The 13,602-nt window shown below is 59.0% G+C and overlaps 1 protein-coding gene across 2 annotated transcripts in view; it reads right to left on the bottom strand.

Annotated features, from left to right (window-relative positions):
* Nucleotides 1-8,203, bottom strand: part of RHPN1 (rhophilin, Rho GTPase binding protein 1) — a 12,666-nt gene extending 4,463 nt beyond the window's left edge. For both annotated transcript variants that reach the window (XM_011975645.1, XM_011975646.1), the window contains exons 1-5: nt 8,010-8,203; nt 2,206-2,321; nt 1,220-1,348; nt 907-982; nt 19-96 (exon numbers count right to left, since the gene is read on the bottom strand). In XM_011975645.1, the coding sequence (XP_011831035.1) occupies nt 19-96; nt 907-982; nt 1,220-1,348; nt 2,206-2,321; nt 8,010-8,069 (459 nt within the window). In that variant the 5' untranslated portion in view covers nt 8,070-8,203. The remainder of the gene's footprint in view (nt 1-18; nt 97-906; nt 983-1,219; nt 1,349-2,205; nt 2,322-8,009) is intronic.
* Nucleotides 8,204-13,602: the final 5,399 nt, after the last annotated feature.

Genomic DNA, 13,602 nt, shown 5'->3' with positions numbered 1-13,602 from the left:
GGCGGGGGAACCACACACCTGCCGCAGGGCCTCCAGCTCTCTGATTTCTGCCTCGTAGGAAGCGCCGTCCTCTCCAAAGTGCACCGAGATCAGCTCCTGATGGGGGGCAGGTGTTGGCATCCACAGTACCCCTGTGCCTGGCCTCCTTCCCTGAGGTCTCCCAACCCTCAGGGGAAAGACTCATGGTGGAGGAGGGCTGTGTCGCACAGCAGTCTGGCTGCCATGCAGGGTGGGGGCCCTGGGCCCCTCAGGAGAAGCCCCAGAGAAGGGCTGGGGCCAACTGTACGGAGGGACCTGGTGGGTTGATGCAGCTTGGAGCCCCTCTGGCCCTGGGGTTTCCCATCACAGAGGTGGCGCCTGGAGACTCAGCGCTACTTTTATGTGCGTTTCCTTATTCATCCCCATGGCCGGGAGGCAGGTGCCATCTGCCACTCAGTGACTCCAACACTGAACACAGTCAGTGGCTCCTGCAGGGCCCTGCCGGGCAGTGCCAGTCTGTTCTGGGGTCTGAGCCCTCTCCAGGACCCTCATGAGTCAGTGCTGGGTGTGTGGTCCCAAGCCGGTGGTGCCCTCTGTGGGCGAATCTGGACCCTGTGCCCTGGCTGGGGCTTCCAGGCCCCATCCTCTTAGGGCATTGCCTGTCCGAGGGTGGGCCATGTGTTCATACCCACTCTATGGGATCAGCCCCAGCCTGCGGTGCAGGCACCAGTGCGGGCCCTGAACGCAGCAGAGGCTGGGTCTCTGTGGCCACTTCTGCCAGGTCCCTGGTGTCCCTTTCAGCCCTCCCTCCCTGTGGGCCTCAGTTTCCCTATCTGTTCAATGAGACAGCTGGACCAGGAAGCCTCCAAGACCCCCTTGGTCCCAGGGCAGGGCCATGTCCCTCAGAGCTCGTAGGCCAGTGCCTACCTTCAGTGGTGTAGACCAGTCCAGCTCCTTGGTCTCCTTCAGGCCCAGGGGGATCATGGGGACAGTAACAGCTTCACTACAACCAGAAGCATCGACTTCAGACTGTAAGGCCAAACCCTGCTGCACACGGCAGCCGGGGGTCCACTCCTAGGGCTCTGTGGCACAGGGTGCCTCCCTCCCTCATGGGTGCACACGTGCGCCTGTGTCTTGGGGGGTGTCCTTGCACCTGCGCACCCCCCCACCATCCTAAACCGCTCCAGAAGCACGTGCACACACACGCACGCGTGCGCGCTGTCCCGGCCCCCATCCGCACCTCCCATGCTGGCCAGGGTCCACGCCACCGCTGAGCTCCTCCAGCTCCTCCTTCAGCAGCTGCAGGTTGGAGTTGACGTAGCTCAGCTCCAGGGCGACCGTCTCTCTCACCCGGTTGTTGCTGGTGGCTCTGAGGGAGGCCGTGGCAGTTGAAAGCCCAGCCCCAAGGTAGAGCCAAAGGCCCCATGCCCACTGCCGCCCTCCTGCCAGCTGATCTGTCGGAGCTCTGAGCCCACCCTGCAGAAGATGTCGCTGACGGGGTCTGTCCCCCATGGGTCGGGCAGGTGCAGCAGTGGCATCCGGGGGCTCACAGGTGATACCCACTACAGTTCATCACCCCGACCCCAGCACCTGCATGTTCTGACTCTGGCCTGCGGGCACCTCCCTCAGCACCATGGCTTTCTTTGGGGCTCATACAGCCCTCGACAGCATTCAAACACCACTTCCTCGGATGGTGGGTGAGAGCCACACCCCTCTCTGTGCCTGCATCAGGGCCCGGCAAAGGGACCAGGGGTCCCCAAGGAAGGCCAGGATGGGGGCAGGGAGGCAGCAGGTGCTAAGGGTACTGAAGGGCACTCACACACACACGTGTGGCTCACACGCAGCGTGCTCTCAGGAACAGGCAGCTCGGGTCTTCCACCCCTCTCCCAGGTCCCCAACCTTGGGATGCGCCGTCACCTGCCACAGCTCAGCCTCAACCATGGCTCTTCTGAGAAGCCCCCACGTGCACTGCTGGGGCTTTCCAAGCTGCACACCCGGCAGGGACACTGGTTTCCTGGCACCTCCGGCCCAGCACAGAGTCAGTGAAGGCAGGTCTGTGAGGGTCATGGCTGGGCATCACGTGTACTGTGTGCCCCCCAGGACCCATCTGCTCATGCACCTGTCTCCCTGACCCGGCCATGGGGCAGACACCTGCCTGGGTGGCTGTTCTGCCCCCCTCACCCAGGTCAGCCCTGCTCCTGGGGCCGGGTGGCCTCAGGCACTCACCTGTAGAGGTTCTCAGCGCCCGTACGCATCTGCAGCTCCTTGTCAATCTGCTGGTGAATCCGGGCCCTGCGGCTCTGCAGCTGGCCGCACTGCATCTGCATCAGGGAGTCACAGCCCTGCAGGGAGGCCACAGGTGATCACGGCCTGACCCTGTGGAGCCCGCACCAGGCTGTGCCTCGCCAGCCACTGAGAGGAGTGCAGCCTGCCCAAGGGTAATGGGGTGGCCACCATGGGCTGGGGCTGGAGCTGACCTCACAGGGAGGGGCTGGACAGAGCCAGTGTGAATATGGGCCCAGCCAGAGCAGGACCAGGAGGCAGTCAGTGCAGAAGGACGTGGTGGGGGGGATGCTGCTGACTTGTGATGGGGGTCGGGAGGGGAGGCTGGCACCTGCCAAGGACACCAGGAGCCAGGGCCTCACCAGGCAGCCTGGACAAGTAGGGCTCCAGGAGCCCTGCAGGGGGCAGCCTGCTGCCCCTCACAGTAGGATTCTTCTGGGTCTCCTTCTGCACTTCCGGATTTCATTCTGGATCCCCCCTTGCCCCTCCCAATTTTTTTCCATCCAATTCACCCACGCCTCCCAACCATTCCCGTGTGGGTTTAGGTGTGGGCTCAAAGGACAGCATCCCTGAGGCTCTGGGGGCAGCCACTGGCCCCCGATGGTGGGTGCAGAGGCTGCAGTCTGACTTTGGGAATGGTTCTCGAAGTGAACGCACACCTGTGCACTCCCCATCCACAGAGAAGAGACTCTGAGCCTTGTACCCACAGATTGCACCCCCACGGCCCTGCCCAGCACCAGCCATGGTGAAAGAGCAGGGCATGCCCGGCAGGGCCCCTTCTGGACTTTCATGGCTCCTGTGTCTTCTTAAGTGGCGCGAATCTGCTGGGGCTTAAATTTCACTCCAGGGTGATCCAGTTTCATGTCTCAGCCCACCCCATCCTTGTGGTGTTGGGGTCCTGCCCGTGTGATCCTCATGTGTCCCTCCCTCTCACCACGCCCCTCCCCCCAGCTCTTCCCCATGGCTGCGTGGGAATGCCTGGGTCTCCACCCCGACAAGATTCTTTGCAGCTACCTGTGGCTGTCCTCTGGGTGGGCTCCCAGGCGTGGGCCGGCTGGCTTGCCTCTCCAGCACCCACTCCTTCCATGCTTTGAGACCCACAGTGCTGCTCAGGGCTCGCTGCTCAGGGACACTGACTCCCACCCAGCCCTTGGGTGAGCCTGGTCTGTGTCAGGTGCGGCCATCTGGCCATTTCTGCCAGTCAGCAGCAAGACAAGGCCTCTGGTGGCTCCTGGGACTGCTTCCCGCCCTTGTCGGGAGACAGGACCTCTTCTGTCCCAGGACCTTGCTGTGTCTGAAGATGAATCCTGCCACCATGAAACTGACCCGACACTGCATGAAGCTGCGGATTCATGGGGCCAACGTGCACATGGCACTGGGTCTTCCCCTCTGTGGACCTGGCACCCTCTCCACGCACACACGTCTCTCAGGCCTTTCCGTCTTCCCCGTAAAGAGCTCACATGTGTTTTCCTGGGTTTCCCCTAGATATCTACAGGGAGTTATTTTTGCTAATGTGAATGAGACCTTTGTCTGCATTGTAATTAGTTTACTCCCATTATACAGGAATGATTTGATTTCCTAGACAGAGGTCCTGCCCCCCAAGCTCACAGCAGCCAGCTGAGCGGGTGACCATCTATTATGGGTGAATTGTGTCCCCACAAAAGACAGGTTCAAGTCCTAACTCCCAGTACATGTGAGTGCAATTTGTCTAGAAATAGGGTCTTTGCAGATATAATGAGTTAAGATGAGGCCACCTTGGAGGTGGGGGGGGTCCTTAATCGCAGTGACAAGGGTTCTTATAAGAGATGGGAAATGTGAACACAGCCACATGGAAGTGGCCATAGGAAGGCAGAGACAGAGACTGGAGGATAAGGCACCGTCCCCTGGAACCCACCCCATCCCCCAAACCCCTGCACTGTCCCCCAGAACCCATACCATCCCCCAAAACCCCTGTGCCGTCCCCTGGAACCCACACCATCCCCCAAACATCCGCACCATCCCCTGGAACCCACACCATCCCCCAAACTCCCACGCCGTCCCCTGGACACCCGTGCCGTCCACCAGACACCTGTGCCATCCCCTGGACACCCACACCAGCAGCCTCCTGCTGAGTGCTGGGGGTGAGGGAGCCTGATGGAGCTCCCTGAACTGAAGATGAGCCGGTGCTTAGGGGATGGGGGGAGGGACACAGGCGCTAAAGGGCCAAAGCAGAGAGGCCATGGTGGCTGGGAGGAGGGTGTGCTGGCCCAGGACGCTGGCCTCCCCCCAGCCCAGCTCTGTCCCCGTGGACACCACCCAGCAGGGGACGGGCCAATGTGCACTTGGGAACCCTCATCCTGCTCCCGTTTCCCACTCCCGACTCCTCCAGAAAAGAAATTCCCTCCAGAGCTGCTTCAGGGGCTCAGGCTGGAGAGGCCCACAGGTGGGAGAGGCACGGGCGCCTCAGATCTGAGCAGCTCCCTGAACTTGAGGCCTGCCCACCCCCGCCTCCCATCCCTATCTTTCCCACCCGCACTACCACCTTGAGGGCCTCTGCCCAGTACCTAGGAGACCCCCGTGCCACCCACTGCACTACACCCCCTCCCTGCAAAGGCCCCACTGCAAGGCTCCAGTGGCTTTAAGGGCTCTGGCTGTGCAACGGGCATCAGACACCCAGCCAGGTCCCTGCTCCCCTCCTGGCCGCAGGAGAGCTGTGGGGAGCCTGGCCCCTCAGAGCCCCACAGGCACCTGCAGTGGCCCTGGGCCATTCCTCGGCCTCCCCACCCGCAGTGCTCTCTGCTGGCCAAGTGACTTCCTGGCCTACATGGGGATGAGCAGACCTGAGCTGGACCTTTGAGGCTGGGTAGACCTTGGAGGGGGAGGCCCATGCCCCACTTTCCACACTGGGCTGAAGGTTGTGCCCAGCAGAAGGGGCGTGGACACAGATGTTCAGCCCCCTGCTCCTGCTACAACCTCCCCATCCTCTGGAGACAAAGGTGACCTGGAGCCCCACCACCACCACCCCCACGGTGCCCTGACACCCTACTGTGACCATTTCTACCTTGCATTAGGAAAGAACAGAGAGGCTATGTTCTGCGGGGGTCCCGAGAGGCAGCCACACATGAAGGGCCTGGCCGTGCATCGATGGAGAGGGACGGAGAACAGAGAAACAGCCCAACCCTGACAGTGGGGCTCCTCTACCTGTGAGGAAACAGTGTGGCCGGGGCCAGAATGGGGCTGACCTGGGGACTGGCATAATGTGGAGACAGTTATCCCAGCCCAGATCTGGGAACAGCAAAACATCAGAGCAGGGTCAGACCTCCACCCTCCCCCAGGATCCCCTGGCCCTGGGCCAGGCAGTCCCCAGGCAGAGGCCACCCACCTGGAGCAAACCAGCTTCTTCCCCTCAGAGCCCTGGCCCTGGGCACCCTGTCTGCTGACACCCACCCATCTCAGGGATCCCTCTCCTCTGCCCCCACTGAAGTCTCACCTGAATGCAAGAACTGGAAGCCCCAGGAGGGCGGACATATTAGCACCTACCCGACCCACCATCTCTGCCCCCCACTGATGAGGGAGCAGAATTCAATGGGCATTGGCGCACAGGGGTCTCCTGGGACGCGGGGCTACAAGCAGCATGCACGCCAGAGGGATCACAGACTGGCCACTCACGCCAGGGCCCCCCACTCTCTCTGATGCTCCCTGGGGCACCCAGGCACTGGTGGTTCCTGAGCACCCCTCTTCCTGGAGCCCAATCTACCTGGGCAGGGGCCTAGGAATCCGTTTGTAACCAGCACCCAGAGGGTGCTCCTGTCCAGCCAGGCCAGGGAACCTCAGGCTGACCCACTCAGCATGCTGGAGACCAGGCGAGGGGGGCACAGTCACCCTGCCCACCTGCTGCTCCAACGCTCTCCCTCCTCAGCCCGCTCCCCCTTCTCTCACTGGCCTCCCTTGACCTCCCGAGGAAACCACAGGACCTGCATACAGCCAGGCTGTATTGTCTGTGGTCCTCCCCCGGGAGCCCCTGCAGCCCCTGTGGGAGGGACGGCAGCTGGGTTGGCCACCCTGGGCCGTGCCAGGCTTCTCCCCTTACCAGCTTGGCAGCCTTGGCCACTTACTCACCCTGTTCCTCAGACGGGCTGAGGCCCAGGGCTTGGGAGGCACCAATGGCAGGACTCCAGCTGCGGCTCTGGCCCCGGCACCAGGTAAGCGCTCGCGGAAAGCACACGCTCATCATACCCGGGGCAAATACCAGTCACCCAGACCCGTCCACAGGGCCTCAGGCCCAGGCCTGGTCTCTAAGCGGAGGAATGACCGACCCCTGACCCACTGAACTCTGAGCGTTAGGGCCAGTTTGGGGGCCAGCCTGATGGGGGTGGAACAGGCCTCACTCCAGCCTGGCCGCAGGCATCAGGGAAGACCTTCCAGATGGCAGGACGGCCTGAGTGGTGTGTGTGTGACACAGGGCCTGCCTCCGCTCCCCAGCCACCTCCCACAGACCCCTCCCCAGTACCCTGACTGCGGGGTCATTTCTGGACACTGCAAGAGACGCGGCAGCCTGGAAACAGCTTCTCCCCGACTTTCCAAGGTGACAGCCCAGGGAGGGCCAGGACAGAGAGCCCGGGCACAGCCCCCAGCCTGAAAAGCGTCACCTCCAGAGCCCTCTGGGACATCTTGTTTGTACAGCCTCCCAAACATTCCACCCAAAACAACTTTGCTGTCCCAGGCCACCTGCAGGCATGGCCGCCCTGCCAGAGCGAGTTCACAGGGGTCGGGCAAAGGCTGCCTCTCCCTCCAGTGCCCAGGAGGTGCTGCAGCCTCTTGCACGCCTAGGGGTGGGCAGGAAGGGAGTCCTTGAGGGCTATGGTCAGCATCGGCAGCCCAGTGACCTGAAGCCAAGCCTTGGCTGATAGCACCGCCTCCTCCTCTAAGAGACCTGAGTCCAGACACGGAAGCTGAGTAGAACCAGGGACAACGCAGTCCGATGTCCCAGAGGGGAGGAGGGCCAGGCGCTACCAAAGGCTCACCTGGGGTGAGGAGCAGGAGCAGCCCCCCGCTGAAAGCCCGCGACGGGCATGGGCGCCCAGGGTCTGGCAGGAGCACTGGGACAGCCTCGAGCTGGTCCGCAGGGAACACGCAGGCTCTGGACTGCAGAGCAAGGCCCACAGACGTCCCCTCCTTCCCGGGCACAGACTCAGCAGGTCTCCATAGCCCTGCCCATCCCTCCCACTTGCCCAGTCAGCGCCCCGGGTTAGGGACTTCAGAAGGGGAGGAGGTTTGGGAAGTGAGGAGAGGACAGCCGGGAAGACCTCTCTTGATTTCCCCTACCCAGGAGGCTTCGCTGCCTGCTGCTACCAGTGCACCCAATGGGCACGCAGTTCCTGAGCGGTGCAGAGGGAGGACCGAGCTAGGGAAGGAGGCTATACAGGTGCCGCAAAGGAACACGACGGCGGGTGTGGGGAGGGCGCTCACAGAGCCCAGCCCCACACCCGCCCAGAAGGGGGCCACGAGGAGGGCGTCCCCCGACCCGCTTCAGCGGTGAGGATGATCCAGACTTTGGCTCCCCGCATTTCCTGGCTCACATGAGTGGCCTGGAAGCACCTCCACCGAGTTCAGAGGAGGAGGGACGCAGGCTCTGGCCTCAGTTTCCCTGCCTGCGTCCGGGCCGAGTGAGACGTGGGAGGGGGGTGCCCGGAACGCGCTTCGAGTGGGGGCAGGAAAGGCCCGGGATTCCGGGCCCCTCCTCCCGCCACCGCGCCAGTGCTGCGCACCTGCAGCCGCGGACTCTCTTCGCCGGTGCCCGCGCCGTCCGGCCTCTCCTCCAGGATCATCGCCGCGCCCGCCGCGCTGGGGGTCCTTCGGGGTCAGCCTGTCGCGCAGCGCTCCGCAGCCGGACCAGGGCCTCCCGCACCACCCGGGCCGCGGGCTACTGAGTGCCCGCGCCGGTCCCCGACTGTCCCTCCTGGGTGGGGGTGGCCCGCTGCGCGGCTGGGCGTGGCACGGGTCCGGAGTGCCAAGCAGGCCGTTGCCCAATAGGCGGCAATGCCGCTTCGACGGACAGCTATGTCAGCCAACCAGAGCTCTAGGAAGGCGGGCTCTGGACGGCCAGCCCCGCCCGCCGGAGGGACGGTAACCCCTGGCAACCGAGGCCTGAACGCCCGCGGCCGGCTGGCAGGTTGTACTGCGCATGCGCCGCAGCGGCCGCAGAGCTTGCGGGAGAAGTTCGGGAAACGGAGGAAAAACTCTAGGGAACGTCCCAAGCTGAGAGTCAGGGCGGACCTGGCCTCGGCGCGCCCGGCTCCTGGGCTCCCTTTGCGGGGACTCCAGGAGTCTGCCAGGCCGGGCCGTTTCGTCCCGTCACCCCGGCAACGGGACCCTCTAAGAGGCTTGTTCCAAAAATGTTCACAATGGGGTTTTTAAAAACGGTTTTGTTAGGGACAAGTGCTTGTGTGAGTTCTCCGACAATGCCTGCTTTCTTCTCTCTGCCCGCGGAGCGGAGGCTCTAGGCCTGGCCCCAGTCCGAGGTGCGTCTGTCGGTGGCGTCCTGCTTCCAAAATCGGCCTCCAGAACCCGCCTCCTTCCAGAATCCGCCTCCTTCCAGAACCTCCGTCCAGAACCCGCCGCCTTCCAGAACCGCCTTCCAGAATCCGCCGCCTTCCAGAACCTCAGTCCAGAACCCGCCTCCTTCCAGAACCTCCGTCCAGAACCCGCCTCCTTCCAGAACCTCCGTCCAGAATCCGCCTCCTTCCAGAACTTCCGTCCAGAACCCGCCTGCTTCCAGAACCTTGGTACAGAACCCACCTCCTTCTAGCACCTATCTCTGGAACCCACGTGCTTTCAGAACTACCTGTTTGTAGAACTTGTTTCCAAAACGAACCTGCTTTCTGAATCTCTTTACTTCCAGAGCTTGCTTCCTGGACTGATCTGTTTTCAGAACCTACTTTCAGAACCAGCTTGCCTCCAGGACCACCTGCTTGGAGAACTGGCCTGCAACCCCAGGACTGGAAGCCTTGAGCCCGCACTGCTCCCTGCAGGGCTCATCCGGCTGTGTGTGTCCTTCCCAGCCTTCCATACTTCCCTAGGTGTCTGGTGACTTCGGAGCCGGCTCAGATTTCATGTGGGTCTCCTTAGCTCAGAACACACCCTTTGAAGGGAAGGAAGGCCAGGGCACAGATGGTAACCACGGCTCCTGTTCATCAAGTTCCTCTGAAGCCCAGGCCTTATCCATGTTGACTGCCCCACCACAGGCCCAGCCGAGCCTGGGAGCTGAGTCCTGGGCTCATTCTCGTGCCTGTGCTCCCCGCCCCGCAACAAGCACACATGAGCCTGTCATCCCCAGATCTCAATCCTGAAGGCTAAGCTCCGTGGTCTGCCGCAGCCATCTATCTGCAGCAGGCTCCTCCCACCAACAGTCTTCTTATGAGGCCCCTGCCAGTCATGCCAAACCTCCTGGCCAAGGCCTGTCCTCCACTCCTGGCCTTTTGAGACAGGGTCTCACTCTGTTGCCCAGGCTGGAGTGCAGTGGCACGATCACAGCTCACTGCAGCCTCCACCTCCCGGGCTCATGTGATCCTCCCACCTCAGCCTCCTGAGTAGCTGGGACTACAGGCTTGCACCACCACACCTGGCTAAGTTTTGTATATTTTGTAGAGACAGGATTTCGCCACGTTGCCCAGCAATTCGTCTGCCTTGACCTCCCAAAGGTGCTGGGATTACGGGGATGAGCCACCACACCCGGCCTTTTTTTTTCTTTCTTTCTCCTCGCCTTTTGGGGCCTTGAAGCGTCTGCTCCCTGGGAGTCCTTCAGCTTGTCGTCCGCCTGGTGAGTTCCCCCCTGTCCTTCTCACTTCTGCCTGAATCACACAGGCTACGTGAGACCTTCACCTGCCCCCTTCACCAGCAGCTCTGTGGCCCAAGTTTCCTCAAGGGCAGGGGCTCCTGGCCATCTTACCCGTGGACCTGAGCATGGGCTGATGCTTCCACAGTTCACACTGGGTGCACTTGTGTGGGGACTTCCACGGGAGTCATCTCCTTGCAGGCTGCCGAGGTCCTGTACCAGCGGAGACCCAAACTCTCTTAGCAGTCTTCAGAGTCTGCTATGTGTACAGGAGGCATTACCGTATCAGCGGCCTTCAGCAAGCATGTGTGACTGAAATGGTATCCAGTTCTTACATATTTGTTTACTCAGCAGTTTTGCAGGTTTCTTGATTCAGCAGACAGAGGCCATTGGGAGGTTAAGAGCAGCTCTCAAATTTTGAAGGTCATAAGACTTCCCCTCCCTGCAGGGTGCTGTTTCCTGAAGGAAAATATTCAATTATTTAATTAATTTATTAATTAATTTATTTATTGAGATGAAGTCGTGTTCTTGTCGCCTAGGCTGGAGTGCAGTGGCGCAATCTCGGCTCACTGCAATCTCCACCTCTGGGGTTCAGTCAATTCTCATACTTCCGCCTCCTGAGTAGCTGGGATTACAGGTGTGCGCCACCACACCTGGCTAATTTTTGTATTTTTAATAGAGACGGGGTTTCATCGTGTTGACCAGGCTGGTCTTGAACTCCTGAACTACTCAAGCGATCTGCCTGCCTCGGCCTCCTAAAGTGCTGGGATTACAGGCATGAGCCACCGTGCCCGGCCACTGAAGGAAAATATTCTAAATGTGAATGTTATGCTCAGCTAAAATCAGGTTGAGGAGTACAATAAGGATATTTTCAGCTGTGGAATATATTCACAGGTTTTTCTTGCCCATTCAACCTCTTTCTCAGGAAGCCACTGGAAGATAAGCGCCAACAAAATGAGGGATTAAAGCAGCGCTCGGGTGGGGAGGAGCCCTGATTTTAGCATTTGCTGATTTCCTTGGTGTAATTACGCCCACCAAGGCCGGTTTCACGCTGATGAAGTGAAGTTAGTGGACAGGGTTGGGAAGAGGCGGCGTGCCAGCCGGCGCCGGCACACTGCTGGATTAAAGCAAGGACGGATAAGACCCGGAGACAGGAGCCAGGCATCCCACCCAGCAGTGGGGCTGCAGGAAATGTTTGCAGTGAAGGAAGTTCCCAGGAGTTGGGAGCAGCCAGGCTGGTGGGCAGCAGGTCAGAAGCCTATTCTCCAAGAAGATGAAATGGAGGGACTCCCTGATTATCTGAGCACACTGACAGGAGACTTGGTCAGCTGCCAGCAAGCTTGGGTGGAACTAGTGAACAGCACTGTGAGATGAGGATTATACAGATACAGGTTTTAGTCCAGGGCTCTTGACTCCTAACTCCCATAACCGTCATTACGGTCATGTGTTACAATGCTGGGGCGCTTTAGACCTCAGGAAACAGAATCTCTTTCTCTGACCTTCTGTCCTCCTTTCACCTGTCCAAGGCAGAACTCTCATCTGTGGGTCAGAAGACCCTCATTCCAGAGAAGGTTCTGCCTCGTACCTTGGAGGAAAGAATGCTACACAAAGAGGCCAAGAAAGTCTGAAAATACAGGCCTTGCTGGGTTTAGATAATGCACTTTTTGTTCATTTATATTAATAAACAGTTGTCAGACATGCCTATGTAATGAACCTTCCACAAAACCCCCACAGGACAGGGTTCAGGGCTTCTGGAGAGCTGAGCGTGTGGATGCTCCTGGAGGGTGGTAGACCCAGGGAGGGCATGGAGCTCCACGCCCCTTGCCCCATATCTGGAATCCCAGCACTTTGGGAGGCTGAGGCAGGAGGGTTGTTTGAGGTCACGAGTTGGAGGCTGCTGTGAGCGCTGATCATGCCACTGCACCCTCAGCCTGGGACATGAGCGAGACCCTGTCTCAAAAAACAAAAGTTGCATATTACCTAAAATGTAACTAGAAAGTAAATTAAATTAAATTTATAGAATAAAACCAAAGGAAATGCTGTAACCTTAAGTGATTTTACTGCATATATACACACAAAAATTAACCACGTCAGAAGACAGTAGGAGGAGTTGGCCGGGCGCAGTGGCTCATGCCTGTAATCCCAGCACTTTGGGAGGCCAAGGCTGGCGGATCATGACATCAGGCGATCGAGACCATCCTGGCTAACGTGGTGAAACCCTGTCTCTACTAAGAATACAAAAAGTTAGCCGGATATGGTGGCGGGCACCTGTAGTCCCAGCTACTCTGGAGGCAGAGGCAGGAGAATGGCGTGAACCTGGGAGGCGGAGCTTGCAGTGAGCCGAGATCACGCCACTGCACCCCAGCCTGGGCGACAGAGCGAGGCTCTGTCTCAAAAATAAAAAATTAAAAATTAAAAAAAAAAAAAGAAAGTAGGAGGAGTAAATGACTAAAGATTAAACATTGTTATCACTCACAAAGCAAAAAAGCTGATGGTTTGAGAAAAACAAAGTTGACAAATCCCTGGGACGGAATAAAGAGATTGTGTCTGCTAGGGTTGGCCTGAGCTAGGGTTCGCTTTCCCTAGAGGCTGGTCGCAGCCACAGGGGCCACGCCAGGCTCCTGCCACGTGTGTCTCCCCAGCGTGTGCCTTCAGCCTCTCAGTGGAGGTGAGGCCGCTCCTCCTGTGGGCTCCTTTCTATGTTTCAGAAAGGAAAGAAAGAAGAGAAAAATTAATCAGAGAAGCAAGACGTCCCAGAAATCCCCCAGAATGTGGACACACAGCCAAGCCAGGGGGTGCCACTCCAACTGCGCACGTCGCTGTCCCATACACAGTCAAGGTTTTGTTGATTAGGAAGAGAACAAGAACAGACTGGGGTTGGCCACGAGCAGTGGCTGGCCATAGGGGGAAAGCTCCAGTGCACCTTGGGAGGAATAACTGAGCTACAGGAACAATGTTACAGGCTTTAAGAGAGCATTATGAAAACCAACTTGATCTAAAGAAAATGGATGATTTTCTACCAAAACATAAATGATCAAAGTTGACCTGAGAAAAGGGAGAAAACATAAGTAGACCAATAACAGTAGAATGAACTGTTGAAGGGCCCTAGGCTCGAGACGCTACTCCAACTCGTAAAGGGATGGAAATTTTCCTGTATTTTTAAGATAGAGTCTTGCTCTGTTGCCCAGGCTGGAGTGCAGTGGTGCGATCTCGGCTCACTGCAAGCTCCACTTCCCGGGTTCATGCCGTTTTCCTGCCTCAGTCTCCAGAGTAGCTGGGACTACAGGCGCCCACCACCACGCCCAGCTAATTTTTTGATTTTTTTATTTTTTAATTAATTAATTAATTTATTTATTTATTTTGAGATGGAGTCTCGCTCTGTTGCCCAGGCTGGAGTGCAGTGGCCGGATCTCGGCTCACTGCAAGCTCTGCCTCCCTGGTTTACACCATTCTCCTGCCTCAGCCTCCTGAGTAGCTGGGACTACAGGCACCCGCCACCTCGCCCTGCTAGTTTTTTTGTATTTTTT

Source organism: Mandrillus leucophaeus, unplaced genomic scaffold (genome assembly GCF_000951045.1).
Source record: "Mandrillus leucophaeus isolate KB7577 unplaced genomic scaffold, Mleu.le_1.0 Scaffold158, whole genome shotgun sequence".
Taxonomy (NCBI): Eukaryota; Metazoa; Chordata; class Mammalia; order Primates; family Cercopithecidae; genus Mandrillus; species Mandrillus leucophaeus.
Note: the sequence above shows the minus strand (reverse complement) of the source record. Positions and strands in the feature narration are given on the sequence as shown.